This window comes from Engystomops pustulosus, chromosome 1 (genome assembly GCF_040894005.1).
Source record: "Engystomops pustulosus chromosome 1, aEngPut4.maternal, whole genome shotgun sequence".
NCBI classification, from domain to species: Eukaryota; Metazoa; Chordata; class Amphibia; order Anura; family Leptodactylidae; genus Engystomops; species Engystomops pustulosus.
The window spans coordinates 48,339,570-48,366,154 of record NC_092411.1 but is presented as its reverse complement, the minus strand read 5'-3'; the positions used below and the strand labels follow the sequence as shown (position 1 = coordinate 48,366,154).

Here is a 26,585-nt window from a genome sequence, read left to right as displayed (position 1 = left end):
CTACCCAAAGCACCCATCAAATTTTATACTGAGAAGGTCCTTCATCCATGAAATCCTGGTACATCTGTTCCTGCTGTCAATACACATGTAAACAAGAGCCATTTCTTGACCTTTGAAAGTCCTCCAAAGGTCCTGAAACCACAGATGGAAAGCAGACAGAAGGGACGCATCCTCCATTCTCCGAGAAGCTGATTCTAGTACAATATGTAGGGAATGATTCCAGACTTGTAGGGGTTATAATATTCATACAGCCCAGGAGCCATGGCAGTCTTATTCTGCCCCTGTACGGTTCCTTTGTTAAATCCGCTATAATGTATAAACTAGGAGTGACCCTCCACTCTTGTCAAATGGCCCAGAGTATTTTTTTTCTTGGTGTGTTAAAGGGAACCTACCACCATGATTCTACCTATAAAGGTAGATCGGGTGGTAGGTGGATGAATGGGAAGTGAGGATAGCCCTGTTTTGGGCTAATCCTCACGTCTCTGCTATCTTTTAGAAAACTTTAATCCTGGGGTATGTAAATTTTTTTAAGGGGCTACTGGGGCGTGGAGTAGCCGGACATCAGGCTACACGTCGCGGCTACTCCACGCCCCAGTAGCCGCTTAAAAAAATTTACATACCCCAGGATGAAAGTTTTCTAAAAGATAGCCGGGACTTGAGGATTAGCCCAAAAAAGGGCTATCCTCACGTCCCATTCATCCACCTACCACCTGATCTACCTTTATAGGTAGAATCGTGGTGGTAGGTTCCCTTTAAAGACCGAGAAAATCAAAGGATTTTTTGTGCGCCTTATAGTCCAAAAAATACGGTACATGAATATCCTCTTCAGAGAAAGTGCAAAAGAAAGGGGAATAAGCAGCTGCCAGACACCGCTTATCTCCTCTGGGAACATCTAAGAAAAGATCGGAAAGTTTAAAGTACATAATACTACTAGTTTACCTGTGGTTTTACACTTTCTGGCTTTGCAGGTTTTCCCTGTAAGTAGAAATATTTAGGAACAATTAGTAAGAGCTATAAAGGATATAGATACCACAAAGGCCACATACATATACAGACACCTACCTCTTCTTTACCATCCAGCAGGTGCCTATACTCCGGTGGGATAGAGCCATCTGTTTCTCCAGGTTTATGAATAAACTCTTCTTTCATTTTCTCCTGCACATAAACCATATTTTACAGGTTACTCAAACTTCATATACAGAATTTTTTTTGGCCTGCATGTTCCAATTCATTACCACTCGGTGTTCCCATAATTTTTAATGTATTCTGCAATAATGAAATCGATGTTGCGAACAAAACAGACTTGGAAGTCGTTGTCCTACCAGAACATGGAGTTAAAACTGCAATGTGTATGATCAATAATTGTATACAAGTAAATTCAGACACACTTCATATTACATCTATAGTATTTGTTCCCTGTACACCTATATGTCAGACAACCTGGACCACTGGTTTTCATACTCTGTTCAGGAAAGGATGCATACATTTTAGAATTTTTTTTTTCAATTATTTTAGCAATTAGTGGCAAGAGCAATAAGACTCTAGTACAGGACAGGATAAAATAACATGGACAGACTAGATTCTGTATGCACGGTGCTGAGCAGACATAATTGGTATGTTACATTACTCACCTTTATTACGTCCACTACAGGCTTGTATTCATCTGGATCAGGCTGCCTTTCTCCCAGAGAACCAGAGAGTAGATCTAAGGCATCATCAGATATCTGCATATAACAAGATAGAAAGTATTTTGCTATTGCTTTGGATTTCTAAGTTTCATATATTTCAGAGGAAATCTGTAGCTTTGGATAGTTAAAACTGCTGACAGATAGTATTATATAGATGTCCTGGAGTTCTGTGCTACCATACCTCTGTGTATGTTGTCAAAAGCAGCAAGACTGGGAAAATGTGTTATATTCCAGGATTGTAGCTGAACTTGGTGCGTAAGATCTCTTTACTGCGCTGCAGCTCAGCCTCTGCTGTAGCAGCTTCTGTTTGAATAATACAACCTTTTTTTTCGGGAGGAAGGTGCTGTACAGCAGTACTGTGAAAAGATCTTATATACCAGTGCACCAGAGTGTTCCAGCTACAATCCTGGAATATAAACACATTTTTTTTTACAGTTCTGCTGCAAGTAACAACACACTTAAAAGGATGCTTACACAGATCTCTAGGGCAGCAACCTAACACTGTCAGGGGCTTTGGATTGTTAAAACTGCTGACATGTTCCCATTAAAGAAGTATTCTTATATATGTGCAGAGAGTGAAAGTTTTGTCTTAGATTTACCATAATTCCTTATGTACATTAGAAGAGGATTATTAAAAAAACATATTAATATATACACTTTACTGATTCTGAATGTATTTATGCTTTGAAATCCATGTACAAATATAAAGCGCAAAAGTGAAATAAATGACCCCATTTCTGAGAAAGCCCAAACCAGCTCATTTATGGACTTACAGAGGCAGAGGGTTTCCCTGCGGAGTGGACTGCAGAAGCTTTAGAACAGGACACAGTTTCCGCAGATTGGGACTTTCCAGGTACCTTCTAAAACAGAAAGTAGAAAAATTTCAAGACTTTGGTTTACACGGTCATCAGGCACTGGCTCCGAAGTGCTCCAGAGAAGACCGCCATGATGGACTCTGATAAACAGGCAGGGTGTGCATTAACAAGGCGATGTCAATGGCAGTGACACAGAACTTACCGCAGAAGACTGTAATGGGGCGCATTGTGCGGGGACAGGAGTAGTGTCAAACCCTTCTGTCAGGGCATCCAGCAGCTCATCCTCGCTCATTGCCTGCATGGCCATAGTAATGTAATAGAAAGAAACAAGATGAGCCGTAATCTCTCAATACAAAGGGAAATCTAGTGCTTGTTATAGGAGAGCAGCTGTAATGTGACACTACAGAACATGGGAAATCGTATCAGGTGCCCCATGCAGGAGGAGAGGGACAAAAAGCTTCTGCCTAGCAACATTTACAAACAAACGCCTACCCAAGAGAAAATCATCTACAGTCCCAGCAAAAAGCAGACACACTATAATGATAGAAGACATCCTGACACTGGAGAACTAGGAATGGATTGTAGCCAAACGATCTGAAGTCTCCAAGGTTAAAAGACTGTATGATATAATTATCTGTCTATATAATATGAACCAAATACGACAAAACATCAAAAACAAATAACTCACCTTGGGCTTTTCATCTGGTTTTGGCAAAAGAGGCTTCCCATCTTTATCCTGTTATTAGAATACAATAGACAATAGGTCATACATTAGGTACAACTAGGCTGCCTTACCAGGTACTACTATGAGTGTGCTGCGGCTCTGGACTCCTGATAAATCTGGGCAGACAGCTGGGATGCACTGCACCAGTGCGCCACTTGTACGTCTGGTCTCACCTGGCGTAGAACTGCGCCCTAGACTGCGCTTCTACATGCGCAGGCCGCTGTGCTGCAGACCACGCACCAGGAATCATGCCTACTTCATGGCTTCTATCCCGTATTTCAGGCGTACAAGCCCCTATAAATGTATTGAAATAATCAAGAATGCATACCTTAACTTCATGTAGTCTGTAATCAGGGGGTATAGTTTCTTCATCTTCACCAAGCTTTTCTTTATTCTCCTTGCTAGTTTTTTCCTAAAAAAAAGGAAGTAAGAAGCTCTATTAAATTCTGAGAGATTTATCATGTGTCTGAGAGCAAAACTGTTCTATGCAAAGTATGACGGCAAAGTATAGTGAAAAGTTGGTGGTAATTTTACATTCTTTTCATCTTTAGAAAGAAGCATCACACATTACTGTATTTATAGTAGACCTGTTAACTAGAGATGAGCGAGTATCTCGCCGGATCGAGATCAAGCATTTACTTAACGAAACACAGTGAAGAACAGTGAAGAATACAATGAACACAGTGAACACAGGATCATTTAAGTGAAGAACACATTGAAAGAACACAGTGAAGAACACATTGCAGATGTTTCCGTACATCTGCTAACTTATGAGAAGACATTAGTGCCGAACGGTGTTCTTCACAATAGTATGGGAAGAACAATATGTGTGGAGAACACATTGCATATGTATGGAAACACCTGCAATGTGTTCTTCACTGTGTTCTTTCAATGTGTTCTTTCAGTGAAAAATGCTCCAGTCTCCCAATGACTTCAATGGGGTTCATTATTCGATACAAGCCTTCGAGCACCGGGAAAAGTTTGACCCGAGTAACGAGCACTTGAGCATTTTAGTGCTCGCTCATCTCTACTGTTAACACACACACAATTACCTTAATTTTATCTGCAGCAGGTTTCTTTTCTTTTGGGTCCTCTTTCCTACTGCTCAGGGTACCAGCCAGTGCATCAAGTGGGTCCACTTTGCCTGCAGGTGATTTCTGCAATAAACACCAGTTGGAGATAAGATGATGAATACATTTAACCACATAAACTCTCTCATATATTGTAATTAAATCTGTTTGAAAAAAAAAAGAATTGTCCTGTGTCGGCTTACAGGAAACTTCTCTCTGACGCAGGAGGAAATGCCCTCCCTTCTTATTTAGTCAAGGAACAGTCTCCTTTTAGCACTCACACTCCTCCATTTTTTTTACAATGTGTCTCAGTTTGGATTTGAATGAGTATATTTCTAGCATACAATCCCCCATAGGAACATATAATACAGATATTTAATAAAAACATATGGAGATATAGCCATGTAGAGATATATGTAGCGATATGGATATATATTGTTATATTTCCATACACCACTTTTGTTCGGCTGTAGATTTTTTTTTCTCCAGACTATTTTTGCGAACATACGGCACAGAAGCCAAATACACACTGATGACACAAGGAACCTAGAAACTAACCACTTTGTGCGCAGCCTAAGTACAGCACATGTTTGTGTCACTTAGCTTGAAATCTGCAAAGCTTGTACCTTACTGCACTATATCGCTGCCTCTGATACCAAGGATCTCAAGTTCTAATCTCATTCAAGATACTTTTTAAAAATTGACTGTAATAAAGTATCAAAGTATCTCAGGAACAGTACATGTTCTATAAAGAGACTATTCTATGAGAGGGAGGGTTTTCTGTAGGGTCATAAAGAAGAATCCTGTTAACAACAAAAAAACTGCAACATGTCAAAAGGTTTAATTACATTATATGGGAAAAATGTTTCTTTTGCAGTAGTCATTTGCAAAAATATAAATACAAAGATAGAAATACAAAGATAGAAATACAAAGATAGAAATACAAAGATAGAAATACAAAGATAGAAATACAAAGATAGAAATACAAAGATAGAAATACAAAGATAGAAATACAAAGATAGAAATACAAAGATAGAAATACAAAGATAGAAATACAAAGATAGAAATACAAAGATAGAAATACAAAGATAGAAATACAAAGATAGAAATACAAAGATAGAAATACAAAGATAGTGTATTCTGGCTCCTTGTATAGTTTCCAATAATTATCTTACAAAACAAACAAAATATCCTGCTCTACTCATAGGTGACGTTATGGTAATCTATATGGGGAGCTTGTTGCTTTAGTTTATAGGGTCATTCCCATCTTTGCAAGTGCTGCCATATACCTAAGCTATGCCATAACTATACAGTGTGTATGGTGGGTATCTGATAGAGAGAATGAGGCCCTGTAACATCCTTTGCTTATGTTTTCTTGAAGAGCAAGGCCCTTTTAGCACATGAATAACCCTGAAATCTTCAAAAAAGTTAAATTCTGTACAAAAACAAAATCTGTTACTTTTTTTTACACAGCAGTAGGTTATGCAGCAGATACTACTTACAGAAGGAGCAGGAGCAGCCTGGCGAGCCGAGGACGAAGAGCTGACCACAGCTTCAACTTCTGTCTTTTTTACTTTTGCAGCATCCTGATTTATAAAAGAGAGCAAAAATGTACAAAAATCTAAAAACTTTTTACTTAGAAATTACCCTAAAAGGGTTTTTGTTTTATAATGTGCTTATTGCTCTTTAAATTAGAACACAGTACATACAGAGTTCAGTCACTTACTTTGGGTTGGGCAGGAGGTGTCTGCTGTGCAGCAGGAGACTGGGGACATGCAAACTCCAAGTCAAAGGCATCCACCAACTCTTTGTCACTCATTGGCTGAAATGAAGGGGAAAAGAAATGTAAAATTGTAAATGTAATCTCTATGACACCAGCAAGAAGGCTTCATAGTTGACTGAACTCAGAAATGAAGAAGTACCTTATCTTCAGGTTTTGGGAGTACTGGTTTCCCATCTTCTTTGCCCTTTAATAATTAGAAAAATAAAAGTCGATTACAATGGAAATCTGCACACACTTACTGAGAGCATAAACTTAGACTCCACAATCATCAGATAGTAATATTTTATGACAAGATCACAACTTGTTAGGCTGCGTTTACACCTTTACTTTTTGGCACACGTCCGGAGGATCCCTGACGTGCCCTTACAATGTAGGGCACAGACTTCTCCCACTTTATGCTTATGCAGTGATATATGTCCCACTGTTTCTCCCCTCCCCCTTGCAAATAGGAGGAGAAAACATCAGCTGCAGCCATTGGCCATTATATGGCATTAGTGGGGAACCTCCCTGAATTCAGTGGGGGTCGGGGAAGGGTGCAGTACTGCTGCATCCGCCTCCCCCCCTATAGTTTAAATGGCCTACGCTGAGAATACACATTGCTCAACAGGATGGAAAAATGCTAAATTTTTCCATCTGGTCTTTTGCACGTTATACGACTTATACTGTGCAGATGGAGGCAAAAACTATGCCCCCATCTGCCAGTATATATGTATGTGTATGCTGAGCGCATCAAAAAACGAGGTGTGACAATTTTCGTCTAGCAATTTACTACAATCTGATCCTATTGGGGAAAATTGATTTGCAAACATACACCAGCACTGAGTCCTCTGCACTTACATCCAGGAGATGGCGGTATGCTGGAGGGATTGAGCTGTCTCTCTTCCCAAGTTCTTCTATATAAGTGGCTGTACTCGTCTCCTATAACCAGAAGACAAATATAGTAAATATGTGTTTACTTGCATATTGATTAATGTGGTAGAAAGTTATACAGAAATGTATCAATACAGTAATGGATTACAAGCTAAGAAATGCTGCCTGTGAAAAGCTGCACACAACTCCTGCTTTGGATACTGATAACAGTAGGTGATTGTATGTGTTGCTGTTACAGGCCCTGTGTGTAGTGAGATAAGGATTTTCCTATAGTTTATCCTCAGAATACCCATCGATATCTGATTAGTAGGGTGCAATGTAAAGGTTCTGCAGCCCCATAATGTCCCAGCATATCCCCCATACCACTGATCAGATAGGGGGCTCCGTCATTTCACTTGTGGGAAATAGTTACTTGTCAGGTAATTTTGTAAGGGAATCTTAAATTAGATGAAATCTATTACAATGTGAATCATTTATTATTTCTGGCGCTAGGTGTTGCTTTTTGGCGCCCAAAAGCAGTGTTTTGCACTGTATTTATATAGTGTGGTCCACGGCTTATTGTACTTGGAGCATCGTCACAAATAAAGAAAAATCATGGACTTGGTATAAATTTGAAATACAAAATAATATTTTGTATTATTTCATTTTCAATCCAACACTATGTAATAAGTTTTATTTAAAAAAGAAAGAAATATTTAAATTGTGCCGCACGGTTCAATGTATTTGGCGCATTGTCAGTAGAAATGACACTTCATATTCATAAGGGGTTCCGAATTTGGCAGACCCGTTTTTTTTGGTCTTTTTATGCAACAAAAATGCTGGGAAACTAGAATTGCAGGAAAAGTGTTAGGATAGAAGAACTGTACCCAAATTGAGCTAACAAAAAAAAATTGTGCCAGGAAAGAAGCTAAATTCTGTCATCGACCTATAATAAATATAGCACAAATGGCGCAGAAACATAATTGTAGCTCAGGAAGTCAGCTCAGACACAGGGCCGTGTAAACCAATGCCTAGTGTATGAGCCCATTGAAATACATGGGGGCTTGTGAAAGCTTTTGAAACAAAAATGCATGTAACCTCACTCATTTCTACGGTTATTTAGACATTTGGGAAAACTCAAAGCAAAATCTACACTGCCTTGTCACTAAAGGTAAATGGATAAAATAAAAAAGATTCTGAATTACCGTCACTTCTGGACCTGTATACACTGGAGATTCTGGAACACTGAACTCCGGTCCTTCTAAAGTACCCATCAATTCATCCAAAGCACTCTCCATACCAGCCTGAAGAATGGAAGACAAAAATGTGACAAAACAGAAACAAGAGAATAAACTGGATACATCATTTATTTTAGAAATACAATATTTGAGACATGGGGGCACATTTACTAAGGCCCTTGCACCAGTTTCCATTGGACTTTGCGCATTCTTTTAGGTGCAAACTGCTTGCACAGGTATTTAAGAAGTGTCCACTTTTGTGGTGCAGCTGCACTAGGCATCATGCATGCAAATTGGGGGGCGTTCCGGTGCTCAGTCGGACCGTGCACCAGATTTAAGATACAAAGTTCAACAGAATTGTGATGCAAGCCTTATTTTAAAGGTACACCAAAAAAAAGTGGTGCACTCTGTCGGGACAGTGCAGGGGGTGCCAGATTCATGAAGAAAGGGCACCAAAAATCCTGAATCTGGTGCACCCTACTACACAGGCAAACTGTACTGTTCTTAGTAAATGTTCCCCCCCTTTGTGTAATAAACTAGAAGTTTTCCTGGACTGTCTGCAGCACATCACCCCATGTAAACAGGACAATATATTGACAAATGGAAGCAATAGGGCCAATGCATTTTCAGCCCTTAAAATATGTTGCCCCGTATGTTTATTATTTATGTTCATCCTTCACTTATGGCTCAAAACATCGCAACTCACAAATGATTACAGTAACATTTTGTCCCATTTAAATCCTTGTCCTGGTGGACAGCTCCACACCTAAACCAATATCTGACACAAAAGAGGGGTGCATGTCCAAATGTCTGCCAGATCAGATGTTCACTTTTTAGTTTAGCGTTAATGCATTGCAGCAAAGTGACTCCGTTTCTGTAAATGGAGTGAAGTTGATGGTACACTGCTTTGGGATAATATGGCTTGTACCACAAACCAGTTGAGTAACTTTTGCATAACAAAAGAATGAACACTGAGAATAAAATATACAGTACACACACAATACATATACACAAATTCCGGCCTGGAGAATACATACAGAGGGAGCTGAGGCTGCTTGTACCGATGATGCTGCGGATGGGACTACAACATCAGACTTTGCTTGTTTATCTTGTGCAGCATCCTTTGAAGACACAAAGAGATGGATATAGGGTTGAAATACACATGATAGGTACATCAGTACACACCAAATGATCACTATATTTATATAAAAACACAGAATTAGAAGATAATAGACCACAAGGAAAGACACAAAATCAGAAGTGCTACAGTAAGTGTTAACTATAGAGTCCCAGCCTCAGACCACAGGGACGCAGGGACGAATGGGTTGGGTCTGCTGCTAATTTTTTATATTTTCATATATTCTCTTATATGGAAGTTTTTTCAATGTAAGTATACTGGAAGGTTTATACGATACGATAAGACTTTTATTAATCCCCTGGTTTGAGGAGATTGGTTTGTACCAGTGGTCCAGGCATAGACAAGACACAATTATGTCTGATTGTGTCTAAATATTGAGGTATGAACTGACCCTAAACAGCAGAAATCCTGGTCTTTTTTATTAATTTATATATGTAGCCTCTGAGAATAACAAGTATACCTTTTTTCTGACATTGTCCAATAAAATGAAACTTTATCCCATAGAAAAACCCATGTTGGGGCTTATAAGCTTTTTTTTGGGCATCGCTGTACCAGAGCTCCAAGGGCAGATGCACATGAAATGGATGTGCTGTCCATTCAAAAACTATATGCAATATTTTGTAATGGATCAGTGCCCACGACTGTTATTTTAAAGGGGTTGGCCACTTTACTTAATGTTTTCTGTTTTGTGTGTGTAAGTGTGGGGAGCAGGGTATTAGGTAATTTACTAATATACACTTATTAAAAGTTCTGCCCCACTTTCTTGATAATTAAGGTGAAGCCTCCAGTAAGACAATCATGACCATTAAGTGGCTGCAGATGGAGGGTCAAGTGATCTTTAACTTTCCATGACCAATCTACCTTCATGAATACAATCTTAAGGCCCTGGCAGGGGGATTGCTCATGGACACTTAGAGATCACATGACCTTCCATCTGCAGCCATTTTATGGACAGGAATGTCTGGCTGATGACACTTCACATATCAAGAAAGTGAGAAAAAACTTTGTCCTCGTAACAGCTATTATTTACAGATTACTCATATAGACTATACCTTATGAGGATCCGTAAAAAACAGATGCCAGACCGCTGCAATGTTCATTTGCAGGTAGCCCAAATCTTTCTGCCACATACCTTGGGTTGAAGAGCAGGAGTAGTTGTCGCAGCAGGAGAGATGCAGCTTTCAAAATCCTTAGAGAATTCATCCACTAAACTGGCGTCACTCAATGGCTGCAGATTCATAGATAAAAATAAATCATAAACAAAAACTGATACGATTTCACTAATTTGATTTTCGATATTGTGTTACGGGTTCCCTTATTGTAAAATGTTGGCACTATGTACACCTATAGAAACTATTAATATGTCACAGCTTTACGCTGAATCATTTCACTGTCCTAGTCTATACTTATATACAGAACATTCACTGGCAAACAATTACGGCTTAACATGGCCAGAACATAATTTTATAAGTAATGTCATTTTATTTTATATTGCAGGAATAATTTTGAAAGTAATGGGAACATATTTTAAGAAATAGCCACAGTTATATAAGGGGCATTTACATTATTAATATTTATTCCTATTAAGAGAGCAGCTTCAATAATAACACATTTATTGCTATCTGTGCTATGGTATAGCGGATGATAACACTGATGAGCCAGTAGTAAATACCTTACCGGTGGTTGTACAGCAGGAGGTGGTAGGGGTTTACCCTCCTGGTCCTTTCCCTACAAAAAAAGACAACAATTTAGTATTATCAAAAACCGTATTCCTAAAAACTTTCTTGAGGTTATGGTCACATTCCTGCTGTTGTTGTGTTCATCTCACATGAAATTGTTAATATAGTTGTTTTATTGAAAAATATCCCTGAGAAAATGACATGTATCCAGAAGGCTGTGTGTTATAAAGCAGGATAAGCTAAGCAGATTGTATATACTGTAGTGTCCTACCTTCAGGCAGTATGTTACTGAGCAGGAGGAGCTGCGCAGATTGTATACAGTGTCCTATCTGCAGACAGCAGGTTATAGAGCAAGAGGAGCTAAGCAGATTGTGTATAGTGTCCTATCTGCAGGCAGCATGTTATAGAGCAAGAGGAGCTAAGGGGATTGTGTATAGTGTCCTATCTGCAAACAGCATGTTATAGAGCAGATTGTATATACTACAGTGTCCTAGCTCTAGGCAGTATGTTACGGAGCAGAAGGAGCTGAGCAGATTGTATATAGTGGTCTATCTACAGGCAGCATGTTATAGAGCAGAAAGAGCTGAGCAGATTGTACTTAGTGGTCGATCTACAGGAAGCATGTTATAGAGCAACAGTAGCTGAGCAGATTGTATATAGTGTTCTATATGCAGCCAGTATGGTATAGAGCAGCAGGAGCTGAGCAGATCGTACACAGTGCCCTATCTGCAGGCAGCATATTTTAGGGCTTGAGAAGCAGAGCACATTGTACTTAGTGTTCTTACTCTGGGTAGCATGATATGGAGCAGGAAGAGCTTGCCATTATGAGATTATGCGCAATCTTTTAAATTTACCCTCATTTTGGGCTTAGAAGTTCAGTGACATGATTGACACCAAAATGAACAGAGATTTAAATTAATAAAATATAAGACTGGAATTTTATTTTGGCTTATCCCCTCTTGCCCTATAACATGCTCCCCAAAAATTAAAAAAGTATCCCTTCAATGTTCCTACAATGTTTCTTCAATTTCCAAGCTGTACAAATTTATTCACATTTTAACTTTATTACATTGTACAATAAAAAAAATATATAGGATGAATACAGTGTATACTCACATCTAACAAGTGTCTGTATTCTGGGGGGATTGTGGAATCCCTCTTACCAAGTTCCTCTAGGTAGGATTTTGTGATGGTTTCCTAATAGAAAAAGGACAGGTGGTGACTGGTTAGGTTACAAGTACTTATTCTTATGTGATAACGAGATAAAGCCACACTGACTTTCATAACACAGACAAACAAAATAGTTATTTTTTTAGACATGATAAAGACCACCTCAGATGCTTCGCCTGGTTCTTCTCACAGTCACTGGTGCTACAATCATTCTCCTAAGGGTTTTGATGTGATAGCATCTGGCTAGGATACATCAACACTTTCACCAATCCTTATTTATCTCAATATTCACTACAAAATGCAGAATTTCCTCTACAATTGCAAATTCATGGCTGAAATAATCCAAGTGAGCGATGGTTGGATGTTGGGAGGAATAGCTGTCGTCTCAATTTAAGCCTTAGAATCCACGTGGCTGCGATTCCTGGCTCGTACACGACTGCACATATGGATTTGGAATATGGACTGTGGTCAATTTGTCTGATTCATACTTTTGTTAGTGCCCCCCCTTTTTTTGTAATTTTAATTTTGGCAATAGCTCAGCTTACTGTTCACCGATGTATTTAAGAGCTTAGTTTTCCCATGGTGACAATATGATACCTGCTGTATCTGGCGGTGCCTGTTTTTAAATTTTACTCTTTATTTTGTGATTATTTCACAAAAATAATCACAAAATAAAGAGTAAAATTTAAAAACAGGCACCACCAGATACAGCAGGTATCATATTGTCACCATGGTGGGTACAGATCTATGAGAAAGATGCATATAGACAACAACTGAAAACACACAATAGTAAGTGAAATAATTTACTCTCCGATATAAATGACACTATGCTACAATGCACAAGTATGATAGAAAAATAATATCTTACTGTTATTTCTGGGCCTGTATATTGGGGAGAATCTGGTTCGGTGGTGGGGGGTCCTTCAAGAGTGCCCAATAGTTCATCTAATGCCTCGTCTGATAAGGCCTAGAAAATAAAAGAACAGTTTGATTATTGCTGGAGGTGACAGAGAGCCTTGTGCCAGTCACATGAAGCCAGCGGTGCAGAGGCATAATGTAGTATGACACATCAGTAACTCCCGGACCCTGCATGATTTGGGAGTCTGGAATGAGCTCTTATTTTGATCCTATTCAGGAGTTGGGGAGGGGGTTGTTTGTTCACCCTGTATTATAGTAGGTTTCTGACGTTTTTAATTTCTTGATTAATTAAATAAAGTAGTTTTATCATTATCACATGTGCTTTTTGAGTTTTGATCATTGATACAAGAAGTGGGAACTATATATAAGGGCTATTCAGTTACATGTATATAAGTCATCTGTCATTGCTGACTAGTCGTCTAGGCCCTGGATGTTATCAGTGTGTGGAGTATGTGATTGTGAAGGTCTTTCCTGTCTTCTTATGTCTATATATGATGATTCAGACAGGGTGCGGCTTCACATTGCGAAATTTACTGCAAGATGTTTCTCCTGGAGAGTCTATTGTTGAGTAATGATATCACAGCAATGTCTGATTCAGATTAACAAGGGAGAAAACATATACATGAAAACAATGTAGAAAACAATGCATCAATAATGCACATAAAGTGGATATGTTTGCATGTTCAGCTACAACAAAGATGATCAGCGTCAAGTAACTTGGGCTTGTGTTTTATACCTCTCTATACTGATGACTTACACTGAGAGCTAATATGATCCATATGTATAAGTTATGTTCTGTGTATGCAAACACAACTTTTAAAGAAACTCAATTCGCAGTTTTGAGCATACAAAGCTGAAGATTGTGGTAGGTAGCAACTCTGTAGATCTGGTGTGTAGTTACTAGCAGCAGGACTGTGAATAATACTCCAGGATTGTAGCAGGATTTGGCACACAATAGTATGTGAGATATCTTCAAGGTACTGCTCAACAGTCCCTACCCCTGATGGGAGGGGTCTGTTGATGGGAGTATTTAAATAGAAGCGGATACAGCAGGGGGAGGGGCTGCGCAGCAGTGAAGACATCTCATACTCCAGTGCACCAGAGCGCTCTGCTACAATCCTTGAACATACATTTTCCTGCTTTTACAGTCCTCTGCTACTAACAACACACAAATGTATAGTTGCACAGATCTTCAGAGCCAGTTCTCAGCACTGTCTGAAGCTTTGTATGGTTAAAACTGCTGACAGATTCCCTTTAAATTGTATTAGGTACAGAAGTTCTTTTAACTGAGCATTTCCAATGTTGGTTTACAATTGTGTTTCCTGAATCTATTGTCTAAATTAAGATTATATAGAGTTAAAAATGATTGTACCATGTCTTAAACATGACAACTACACATTGGATTGGGTATAGGTGCCTGATCAGAGGGGAAGCCACTGGTGAGACCACAACACTTCACAAGAGCCTGGTTCCATGTCCCATGTTGGTCAAGCAACGCACACAGCTGCTCCATTCATCCATATGAAAACGCAAAAGACCGACCGGCTCTTGTACTTATATTATTATTTTAAATGTTAAAATGACAAAATGGAATACGAGTAAAATAGACCTGACTAGATTATTACTTAACAGACTATTAGACTACTAGAAATCCTCGTAAATATAATTCCTGGCCAACGATAGGCAGGACCTAACCGATCAAAATAAATATCTAAATCAGTCAACATACGTCTAAGACCTGGAAAGTTTTCACTACTGCAGGACACATTCTTGCAAAAACAATATTCTACAAGCCCACACCCTGATGGACAGGAGTTGTTGTAAAACCTCATTATTTCCCCTGGTTTCCTATAAAAGGATGTGGGTACCTGGAGGGACCTTGTCCACGTTTATTATACCTCCTTACCATGGTGCTGGATTGTGTTGGTGCAGTCGGTCCTGACGATATTGGCTTTGCTTCTTTTTTCTGAATCTGGAAGACAATTTAAATGAGTCTATAGATTCACCTAATGATGCTGCATGAGAGGTGCTGAATACTAAACAGGATCTCTGAATAAAAAAAACATGTTCTGTTAAAAAGTAGCACAAAAGTTGCAAATATGTCTGGACAACTTCCAAGGTTTTCCCTATTACCAGGAGGGAGTGGATTTTTCCTTAAATTTAGGTCTTAATAAATTTGTCTAATGCATCTTGAGTATGATGATAATGGTACATTCACACTGGCTTGTGCTGGCCCGGCTGAAGCCCCGGAAAGAACACGTCAGGGCACTGGAGAGGAAGAGGCATGAGCGCTGAATACCCCTCCCCACTCCATAGGAAATAATGCCGCATGGCCGGAGAGAGAGCAAGCTATCTTTTTTGCAGCAATTGCATGTTACAGTGAGCACACGGTGTGTGATTACCGTTCTCTGCCCTGGCACCATAGGCTTCTATGAGGGCCGTATATCCGGCCGAAAACTGCAGCCAGATATATATCCACACACGGCCCATGTGAATGGGGCTTTAATCTGTCATCTGAAGAGAGAAGTTCCAATGAGACAGAGAAAAAAAAACTAATTTAAAGGTGTTACGTATACAGACTTTCCCAAAGATGTTCATTGGGCCCTATAACTACCTCTGTATACCTACTGTCAGGTTCCTTTTGAATTACAAAATAAAGAAGTTATGAGAAACTGATATAGATGCTGTTTTACTGTATAATATGGCAGCTATACCTTCATAGTATGGAGTTACAGGGTTATATGTGCAGAGTTAACAAAGATATGTCCTGTTCAGGGGCGTAACTACAGCGGTAGCAGCCATAGAAGCCGCTATGGGGCCCTCAGCGTCAAGGGGCCCCGTCATCTGACCTGACACAATAAAGAATGTAGGATGTGCACCATTATATCTATATTGTACTGCACATTGTCCAGCATAAAATGTATATAACATATACTGTGATGTATATATGCAGTATCTGGGATGTGTATATGGTGTCTTTATGCACTGTATGTGAGTGTTGCATATGGCACTGTATGTATGTGTGTATATGCTGTGTGTGCACATGAGTGTATTTATATGCGATTGTAACTCGCATGTGTGAGTATACTAATATGTATATTCTTTAAGTGGGAAGGGGGGCCCCATTTCTCCTAGTTACACCACTGGTCCCGTTACCTCTTCTAGTTTAGGTTTCTTTTCATCGGGAGGCGCCTGACAGCTGACAAAATCAGAAGAAAATGCCGCAACAAGATCATCATCTCCCAAGCTCTTCAGAAACACAAGAAAATTATCAAGGGTCAGTGTCACTTATAATAACACACAATTATACAATACAGTTACATTTTATTATAATCTACTACATAGTTTCTTACAGACATCTAATAAGATTGATAAACCATGTGCTTCACAGGCTGCAGCAACCTACAAATAATAACTTGTGCGCTATGAACAGTCTGTGTCAAGTGTTACTATAATTCACAATGACACACAATACACTAATACAGGGGCTTTTACACTACAGTGCGCATCGTGTGTCTTCAGCTCTTCTGTTGCTGGCTGCCAAAAATTGCATCTATCAAAAACACTTTGTGGACCTTTAATTGGGAAATGCGCTGGCCAGGCTAGGATAGTGTGACTACTGTGTAAGTCAGACCCCTTAACACCAAGCATGACTTTTGTCCTGAAACATGTCATTAGGCTTCCTAAAAGCCAAACCAGTATATCTATTCCAAAAGAGACACAAAGGTCTTTTAATTATAACCAGTTTTCTTCCATTATTTAAAAATACAATATTGAGTCAAGGTGTCTCCAGGATATACCCCCGACATTTACCTTTCTGGCTTCTTCTGCGGGAGGTGGAGCTGGTTTTTCACCTTTACCCTATAACGAAGACAACAATGTTTTGTAGTAACAAAGACACAAATCTTTACCCAAAGCTTTCACCAAAACCAGAACTTACATCCAGCAGATGCCTGTATTCTGGAGGGATTGTGCTGTCTCTGTCTCCCAACCTTTCCAAATGTTCTGAGGTGACTGGAGTGTCCTTAAAAAATAAACATAGGGAAACTTCTGATTTCTGTGACACATATATCTTATTAATGAGCACAGGCAGTTCCATGACTTACGTCGTTCCGACTTGCGAACAACTCGTAGTTACGAACGGGGATTTCACCAGCACAGAAAGTCTGCAGGAATCTCCGTTCACGCAGCTTGACTCTCATGCAGCGCAGGCGGCAACACGCTACAAGTGGCTGCCTGGGAAGATTGCAGGTATCCAAGGTACCCACAAAATCTTTATAGCTTTTCTTTCATCTAGCGCAGGCAGTGGCTTCAGCACTGTATCCTCCTGCAAGCCGCTGCCATACGCGATTGCGGGTATACATGATGTTACCAGCGCAAGCGTCCTTGGATACACGCAATTGCTTGCAGGAAGATACAGCGCTGAAGCCACTGTCTGTGCTAATGAAAGAAAAGTAAAGATTGCCCCTCAGTAATGTCACTTCTTTGTTAAAGTGCAGCAGCTTCAGTTTTCCTCTGCAAGACGCTGCCTCTGTTAATCATTGCAGCATCTTCATTATGCTTGTGAAAGCCGCTGCGATGTGTGATCCCATTCACACTACAGTATGGGGGACGTATATACGGCCGACATATATGCGGGCGATATACGTCCCCCATAAACTTCTATGGGCTCACGGCACCCTACGGGAGCGGTACTGTGCCGCGCACGTGTGGCACCGTACCGCTCCATAGCCCGGGAAAAGATAGGACATGTCCTATATTTTCCCGTATTACGGCGCCGTGCGCCATTACTTCCTATGGAGAGGGGCGGGGGTGAGCTGCAATCACCTCCTCCTCCTCTCCCCGCGCTGCCGTGAGCCCGCCGCACCGTAGTGTGAATTTAGCTTAACTAGCACAGTGTTACTCTCTATCTATACGCTGTCCACAGTAGCCATACAAAACAAAAAAAAAGGGTCTGAAGTTACTGTACATTTACAGGATATATAGTTCCAACTTACATACAAAATCGACTTAAGTACAAACCTATAGTCCCCATGTCGTACTTAACTCGGGACTGCCTGTATACAAGTCATAAGTAATCCACTGCAGTGCATTCGATTTTCTATATTTGTGGTCATAAAAGAAAACTCTCAGCACAATAAATACGTACAGCAATCTCTGGGCCGGTGAATTTTGGAGACTCCGGTACCGTGTCTGGACCCCCTAGAGAATCGATTAATAGATCCAAAGCCTCATCTTTCTCACTCTTCTAGAAATAAATAAAAAATAGTATTTGTTTAAGAATATTTCCAAGACTGACCGCTGTATGCGGACCAAATTATTATATCATTAATGCATACTTTTACACAATGTACTATTCATTCTATTCATAAATTTGGGGTACAAATAAGATAACTGATCCTCATTCCAATGACAGATATACGATATAAGTAAAGATGGTGTATAATTGCTATTGTATTAGAAATAAATGTTAGAAGGTGCTGGTTTTCTATTATTTTAGGTGACTACATGTGACATTCCTGATCCCTACCTGTCTTCATAGAGATGCCTGCTCTTCTGATCACAGTATTAGGCCATATTCATACACTGGGGCTTATTCACTAAGGGTCCGCAGACCCCACTATCATCGGAATATCCAACAAGTTCTGATGTGTGCCGCATTTAGAAGGGCTTTTTGTCACACGCGATCGGATTTTGGTGCATCATTGCTGACTTTCACGCAACACAAATCGGGGGGGGGGGAGGGGGGGTGAGTGCGGTCCGACGGATTCGGACAAGGCGCGGGATTTAACATTCAAAATTGTGACGCAAGCCATGCACTTACATGCACCGGGGAAGAAGAAGGTGAACTCCGGCAGACCTCAGCGGGGAAACAACACATGCAGCTCTGAATCCTCGTCGGACAACGCACCTCGGGGATCGCGACGGGACAGGTAAGTAAATGTGCCCCACTTCAATTGCATTTAGTTAACCAATTTAAGTACAGCGGGGTAGAGCTTCTGCCTCTCGCATACGTATTTAGAACTAAATGGTAGCAATCTTGAACGAGTACCACATGTTTTGCATTTTCTATCAGCAAATCAAGTGTTGCATGTTCCTGATTGCAAGCATTTATGTCTGAACATATCTGCAAAAAGGAGAAACTCTTTATCATGTCAACTCCTCTCAAGTTGTTGCTATTGTGGAGCAACAAGTGAGTATAAGTATTGTGGAGTATAAGTGAGCAGCTCAATGATGTTACATAATAATACAATAAGGCCACTAGGTGGAGCAGGAACATTTGCCTTCAGCAGCAGAGGGCAGAAGTAAGTTTAACCATTTACCGTGGCGGGTACAGCAGCAATCTGTTGAACGGTCACAGTTTTCTTCTCTTTTATAGTCTATAATGATTGATAAAAGCCGGAGTTAACTTTCAACACATACTAGGTTATTGCAATAAGCCCATGTACAGAGGGAGAAAAAAGTATTTAGTCAACCACACATTGTGTAAGTTCTCCCACTTAGGCTGGTGCCACACGCACCGCTTTGTCTGCATTTGAAAAGCGTAAATTTAAAACCCGATCGCAGGTAGGCGCGGCTTTGTCTGTGTTTGCGTTTTCAAACGCAGACAAAGCGGTGTGTGTGGCACCAGCCTAAAAAAGATGAGAGAGGCCTATAATTGAGAACATAGGTAGACCTTAACTATGAGAGACAAAATGTAAAAAAACATCCAGAAAATCACATTGTCTCGTTTAAAAAAAATGTATTTGCATATCATGATACTATAATAATACTGTCACGGTGAGGACGCCGCAGCCTCGTCACGTTAGGTAGGGAGACCAAATGTCCTTTGGGGTATGAACAGACCAGTCTTCAGTTCAGAGGTTATCAGGCTGTAAAAGCTCCAGGATGTCATAAAAGCTGCCTGGACCCTAAGTTCTGTGTCCCCTCTCCCAAGTGTGAAACGTTTAACCCTCTCCCTGCTGGATGAAATACCAATGTAGTTAAGTGTAGGACTACTGTTCCCAATTAAATTGTGTTTCGGTTTTATTTCTGTACAGCTATTGGGGTTCCTCCCTCTACCATTGATACTACAGGGCTTAGGTTGGACCACTGACTGAACGCTCTCCTGAGAGTCCCTATGCTCCTGCTCCACTTCCTGATCGCTCCCCTAAACTGCACTGGCAACACTCATCACTGGGAACCCAACTTCACTGTGGACCCCAGTTTCCTCTCTCAGCACTGGTTCTAGTGTACACGCGGTCTTTAGCTCATAGACACACTGCATCTCCCCAGTCTGAGTAGAGGCATCTTTGTGGCTCATGCTCCAAGACTTACTCATCTTGACACCTCTGATCTGCTCTAGGACCTCTCCTTGAGTAATGGCCTCCACCAGATCCACACTCAGGACCTTAGAACTTTGAGGTGCAGATTCAGATACTCCATCTTGGCAGCCTCTCACACCCTGCACCATATCTGCTGACTGCAGGGTTATCTCTGGGGGCCCATTCACCAACCCCTCCCTCGTAGCTTCCTCATACTGGGACACCTCTGGTTCTGGAGCAGGCATAGCCTTGCTCTTGCTATCCTGTCCTCCCTCCCAGATCAGTCCCCTTGGGCTTCTGCCCATTTTCTCATATGATTGTTGTACATCAGGCACATACACAGTTGTCATTTTTCCCAAATCATTTCCCAACAATACATCCACAGGAAATTCTTGTGACACTCTCACTTGTCTGATACCTCTACCAGAACCCCAGTCCATAAAAACCTTGGCAACGGGAACTCCTGGATGGCATCCGGTTATCCCCTTCACAGGCAAAGTCTTTTCTGGAATGATATCCTTAGGGTTTATAACCTCAGGGCAAACCAATGAATAACTTGCCCCTGAGTCTCTTAATCCCTGGGTGACTCTATCCCCCACTATCACAGTCTGCATATGGTGCTGTAACTTGTCCATATCACCAGAAAGCAGCATGACTACTGGTACTGTAGAGTAGACAGTTGCCCCTCTCTCTGGGCACACAGACCTCAGATGACCCACTTTGTTACAATTAAAACATTTGCGCATATCCCCCTGATTTATGGACTCCCTCAGTGTAACGTTTTCACCCACTTTGGAGACAGGAGGCTGTGATGTTGTCCTGGCTTGTTTCTCCTTCCAGCTGGAGGACCTTTGGGGGGAAGTTTCCATCTTGGCCTCAGGCATCCAGTTGGCGGTGTAGGAGTCTGCAATCTAAGCAGCTTCATCCGCAGTTTTATTCTCCCTGTCACCAACAAACTGTCGTACATCCACAGGACAAACGTGCAGAAACTGATCTTTTATCATGAGATCCTCCAGGTCCTCACGGCTGTTGACAGAAAGTCCTCGGGTCCAGTGTAGAAAGGTTGTCCGTAGGTTGCCTACTGTATCAGCGTAGCTGTCAGTTGGTTCTCGCTTTACGCTCCGGAACCTCTTGCGGTACACCTCTGGAGTTAAGTTGTACTTTTTAATCAAAGCAGCTTTTATAGCGTCATAGTCCTCATCAAGCTCAAGCGGAAGGTCAGCAAATATTTCCAGGGCTTTGCCTCTTAGCCCTGGGCTTAAATACTGTGCCCACTGCTCACGGGGCAGATGGTATTGTCTGCAGGTCTTTTCAAAAGACCGCAGAAAAATGTCCAAGTCCCCATCCTTGTCCAGTACTGGAAAACGTTCTTGACGAGGTCTTTTGGGGTCTACATCCTGGGATTAGGGTTGCACAGAATTGATACCCCTTTCAATACGCGCCATTTCCAGCCTGAATTCTCTATCAGCCTGGCGCTCTGCGGCCGCTCTCTCCTTCTCTCGCACTGCGGCCGCTCTCTCCTTCTCTCGCACTGCGGCCGCTCTCTCCTTCTCTCGCACTGCGGCCGCTCTCTCCTTCTCTCGCACTGCGGCCGCTCTCTCCTTCTCTCGCACTGCGGCCGCTCTCTCCTTCTCTCGCACTGCGGCCGCTCTCTCCTTCTCTCGCACTGCGGCCGCTCTCTCCTTCTCTCGCACTGCGGCCGCTCTCTCCTTCTCTCGCACTGCGGCCGCCCTCTCCTTCTCTCGCACTGCGGCCGCCCTCTCCTTCTCTCGCACTGCGGCCGCCCTCTCCTTCTCTCGCACTGCGGCCGCCCTCTCCTTCTCTCGCACTGCGGCCGCCCTCTCCTTCTCTCGCACTGCGGCCGCCCTCTCCTTCTCTCGCACTGCGGCCGCCCTCTCCTTCTCTCGCACTGCGGCCGCCCTCTCCTTCTCTCGCACTGCGGCCGCCCTCTCCTTCTCTCGCACTGCGGCCGCCTGATGAAACTGAAGGACAAGCTGCAGGCGCAGGCTAGGCTCACATTCACCTAGCTGCTGTAGGGCCATTTGTAGAGACGCATCCATGACTTCCTGAGGGCTCCTGCTGTTGGTAGCCTCAGGGGAAACTCTTCCAGGATTAATGTCCATATCTTGGCTCCCTTGAGCCATGCCAGATCCTTGCTCTGCATCTTGCTCCATCAAAGCACAAACCAGCAGCTCTTTGGACTTGTCAGCCGGGTCGATACCTCTCTGCTCACAGAGGTTGACTAGAGCCTCCTTGCTCTGTCTCTTGTAGATGGTTGCCATCACTGCAACCTTTGCCAAATAAAAGATAGAAAAGAAAAACGGGGAAGGGGAACTGTTTGCACGTGTGTCTTGGAACAGCACTGATTTGGTCCGTGTAAAACTAGGGTACTCCTTGCAAGGATTCCACTAGTTCTTAAGTGCAGGGGTTAGTTTCTTAATCCCAACACTGAATGCTCTGACAAAATGAATTTACCCCACCGCTGCCACCAATTTGTCACAGACCTTTTGTGAAGCATGGGGGGTGACAACATCATGCCCTTTGGAAATGTTCCTCTGCAGGTTCCAGGTTGACTGATCCGTGTACATAAAAGAATGAATGGGGCCATCATGATATTGTGAGTGCAATTCTCCTCCAATCAGCAAGGGCAGTGAAGATGAAACGTGGTCTTTCTGCATGACAATGATCCCAATGACACCGCCAGGGCAATGGAGTGGCCTAACCAGTCTCTAGATCTCAACCGCTTTGAAAACCTTTGGAGGGAGTTGAAAGTTGGTGTTGTCCAGTGACTGCCGAAAAACATGACTGTTCTAGCGAAATTCACCTGAGGGAAGTTGGCCCCCCCACCTTGTTCAAATCAAACAAAATTGGTGTCAAACGTTTGTGCTACGTTTGTGCTGGTTTGTGCAGCAGAAATTTTTGTTTGTGCCGCTATCGTTTTCGAGATTTTAATGAAAGTTTCCAGAGGTCATCAGAGGTCAACCAGCCCCCCCACATTGCCCAAATCAAACAAAACTGGTGCCGAACAATTCTGCTACGTTTGTGCTGCGCAAATTTTTGTTTGTGCTGCTTTTGTTTTGAATATATGAACAAAAAATGAAAGTTCAAAAGTTCAAGCAGCCCCCCCACATTAACGGAATCAAACAAAACTGGTGTCAAACATTAGTGCTACGTTTGTGCAGAAAAAATTTTCGTTTGTGCCGCTATAATTTTTAAGGTATGTTCAGGTGTTTGAGGTGTTTAGGATGAACTGGTAAAAAACAAACCTAGTGACACTTCCCTGGCTTGATCACCAGGGGGAGCTAGCAAACACATTGTACTTTGGAAGAAATGAACTCTGATGACCTCTGCAAAAAAGTATGAATATATTAAAAATGATAGCGGCACAAACGAAAATTTTTGCTGCACAAACCAGCACAAACGTAGCACTAATGTTTGACACCAGTTTTGTTTGATTCCGTTAATGTGGGGGGGCTGCTTGAACTTTTGAACTTTAATTTTTTGTTCATAAATTCAAAACAAAAGCAGCACAAACAAAAATTTGCGCAGCACAAACCAGCACAAACGTAGCAGAATTATTTGGAACCAGTTTTGTTTGATTTGGGCAATGTGGGGGGGCTGGTTGACATCTGATGACCTCTGGAAACTTTCATTAAAATCTTAAAAACGATAGCGGCACAAACGAAAATTTCTGCTGCACAAACCAGCACAAACGTAGCACAAACGTTTGACACCAATTTTGTTTGATTTGAACAAGGTGGGGGGGCCAACTTCACTTAGGTGCGAAATTCTGCATGGAAGAATGAGCTAACATACCAGCAACAGCGTATTCCAGCCTAGTGAAGACTTACAGAAAAGGTTTGACATCTAAGATGAACTTTTTTTATTTACCACATACTTCAAGGAAACCTATCATCCCGGATCTACCGATTAAGGTATATCTGGTGGCAGGTTCATCTAAAGTGTAGTAGGATAGCCCTTTTTTGGAGTAGCCGGAGCTGAAGCTACACAGTGCGGCTTCTCCATGCCCCAGTAGCCCCTTTGATCCTCCTACCAAGACATTGTCAGCGATCAGATCCTCGTAGCTTCCTTTCTTTTAATACTCACCATCATTTGCAATGATTATTTAAAAACCAGACAATGTGATTTTCTGGATTTGTTTTTACTTTTTGTCTCTCATCGTTGAGGTCTACATATAATGTCAATTACAGGCCTCTCTAAAGTGGGAGAACTTGCACAATTCATGGCTCACTATACATATACACTATTGCCATTTCTTTAATGTCTCTCTTTGCGTCTGCACATTTTGGCAGATCCAGTAATTAAAGTGTGTACAATATTGTTTTTCATGCAATTCTCTACAGTAATTTACTGCATAGTTCTGTCTCTTCCAAATATTCTTTTTTCAAAATGAGAGATTTTAAAGTGAACCTATCACCAGGAATGTTATTGTTAGTTGGTGACAGATTCCAATAACCTATGCTATGCTGGTTTTAACAATGCCTATGTCAGCATTCTGAACCATTTCACTACTTTATTAAACTTCATTTCACATTACTTGGCTTGCTGCTAGTAGCTTGTAGTGAGTCTGTGTGTGCTTGTGCCTCAGCCTCCTCTTCTCCACACTCATCCAGCTCTCTTACCACTTCCTGTTATGTGCGATGAGGAGGGGGGCGAATTGAGTGGAGTGGAGGAAGAATGTATGAGGAGACTTGGACACAGGCACAAACAGGCTGCAGCTGCCTCCCTGCCCCAGGACTCACCACACACACTGCTGGCAGAATGATGACATTTATAAAATCAGCATAGCATAGAGCATTGGAGGCGGTCACCACCTAAAAATGACATTCCTGGTAACAGGTTCACTTTAAGGAAATACCATCTCATTTGCCCTTGAAACTCACTGCACCCCAGCCTTTGATCTTAAAACTGGATTATCACAAAATTATTTGTGGAACACACTTCTTTTTGCTACTTCCAAACTGGAAAGATTAGGATGAAAGAAAAGGAAAAATTATTGATCCTCACCTCATCTCTAGGTTTACTTGTAGAAACGACAGGGACAGCAGCTGCTTTACCTACAGCACCAGAGTGGACCTTCAGCAAACAAAATGTAAAGTCAGAGTTTTAGATGTTTCAAGCGCATTTATAAAACTTCATAGCACATGCAGCGGGTACAGAAAGTATTCACTTTACATGTTTCACTCTTTGTTTCATTGCAGCCAATTAGAAAGATCAAAAAAAGTCCTTGTTTTTTGCTCATTAATGTGCACTCTGCACCCCATATAGACACAAAAAACTGTAGATATTTTGGCTAATTTATTAAACAAGAAAAAATTAAATATCACATGGTCATAAGTATACTGTTACACTCACATTTAACTCCCAGACTATGAGAAATAAGTCGATCTATCGATTGATATAAAGCTAGATAGACAAAAGCTAGATAGATAAAGGTTAGAAGAACAGATATATACATAAGAGATAGAGAACTTATAAGAGATGGATGATAGCTATATAGACAGGAGATAAATGATAAGCATCTTCACCTGGGCATTCAACCAAGGGGTATTAAAAGAATACCGTATATACTCAAATATAAGCCAACCCTAATATAAGCCGAAACCCACAAAAAAAAAAAAAAAAAACTGGGAAAACCTATTGACTCGAGTATAAGCCGAGGGTGGGAAATGCATTGGTCACAGCTTCCCAGTATATATCCTGCCCAGCCCCTGTAGCATACAGCCTGCCCAGCCCCTGTAGCATACAGCCTGCCCCTGTAGTTGGAAAAGAAAATAACACTGTACTCACCTTTCCGACGTCCCCCCGTAGGTCCTCTTCTGTCTCCCATGCTCTAGTGCCGCCTCGGGTCTTTCGGTACTCTTCGGTTTCTTCCACTTATCTTCGGCTCCTCTTCGGGTCTCCGTGCTCGGCCGTCACACAGAATAACGTCAGCCGCTTGCTGACGTCATTGTTTGTGAGCCACTGGCATCGCGAGGGGACCCGAAGAGGAATGGAACTATCCGAAGAGGAGCAGAAGAACCCGAAGAGGATCCGAAGTACCCAAGGTGGCACCGGAGCATGGGAGACAGAAGAGGACCTACGGGGGACGTCGGAAAGGTGAGTATTGACTCGAGTATAAGCCGAGTTAGGGTTTTTAAAAACTAGGCTTATACTTGAGTATATATGGTAATACATGTTTACAGTTT

At 41.6% G+C, this 26,585-nt stretch overlaps 1 protein-coding gene across 5 annotated transcripts in view; it reads right to left on the bottom strand.

Annotated features, from left to right (window-relative positions):
• CAST (calpastatin) overlaps positions 1 to 26,585 on the bottom strand; it is a 120,348-nt gene that overhangs the window by 5,336 nt on the left and 88,427 nt on the right. For 4 of the 5 annotated variants that reach the window (XM_072139879.1, XM_072139889.1, XM_072139906.1 and 1 more), the window contains 25 exons: positions 25,405 to 25,473; positions 19,396 to 19,452; positions 18,222 to 18,320; positions 17,013 to 17,096; positions 16,886 to 16,933; positions 16,229 to 16,321; positions 14,979 to 15,044; positions 13,023 to 13,121; positions 12,101 to 12,181; positions 10,983 to 11,033; positions 10,438 to 10,533; positions 9,205 to 9,288; positions 8,135 to 8,233; positions 6,918 to 6,998; positions 6,220 to 6,264; positions 6,024 to 6,119; positions 5,800 to 5,883; positions 4,280 to 4,384; positions 3,556 to 3,639; positions 3,192 to 3,239; positions 2,706 to 2,798; positions 2,462 to 2,548; positions 1,632 to 1,724; positions 1,063 to 1,155; positions 940 to 975 (listed from right to left, as the gene is read on the bottom strand). In XM_072139879.1, the coding sequence (XP_071995980.1) occupies positions 940 to 975; positions 1,063 to 1,155; positions 1,632 to 1,724; positions 2,462 to 2,548; positions 2,706 to 2,798; positions 3,192 to 3,239; positions 3,556 to 3,639; positions 4,280 to 4,384; positions 5,800 to 5,883; positions 6,024 to 6,119; positions 6,220 to 6,264; positions 6,918 to 6,998; positions 8,135 to 8,233; positions 9,205 to 9,288; positions 10,438 to 10,533; positions 10,983 to 11,033; positions 12,101 to 12,181; positions 13,023 to 13,121; positions 14,979 to 15,044; positions 16,229 to 16,321; positions 16,886 to 16,933; positions 17,013 to 17,096; positions 18,222 to 18,320; positions 19,396 to 19,452; positions 25,405 to 25,473 (1,971 nt within the window). The remainder of the gene's footprint in view (positions 1 to 939; positions 976 to 1,062; positions 1,156 to 1,631; positions 1,725 to 2,461; positions 2,549 to 2,705; positions 2,799 to 3,191; positions 3,240 to 3,555; positions 3,640 to 4,279; positions 4,385 to 5,799; positions 5,884 to 6,023; positions 6,120 to 6,219; positions 6,265 to 6,917; positions 6,999 to 8,134; positions 8,234 to 9,204; positions 9,289 to 10,437; positions 10,534 to 10,982; positions 11,034 to 12,100; positions 12,182 to 13,022; positions 13,122 to 14,978; positions 15,045 to 16,228; positions 16,322 to 16,885; positions 16,934 to 17,012; positions 17,097 to 18,221; positions 18,321 to 19,395; positions 19,453 to 25,404; positions 25,474 to 26,585) is intronic. The other variant, XM_072139896.1, reaches the window with a different exon arrangement.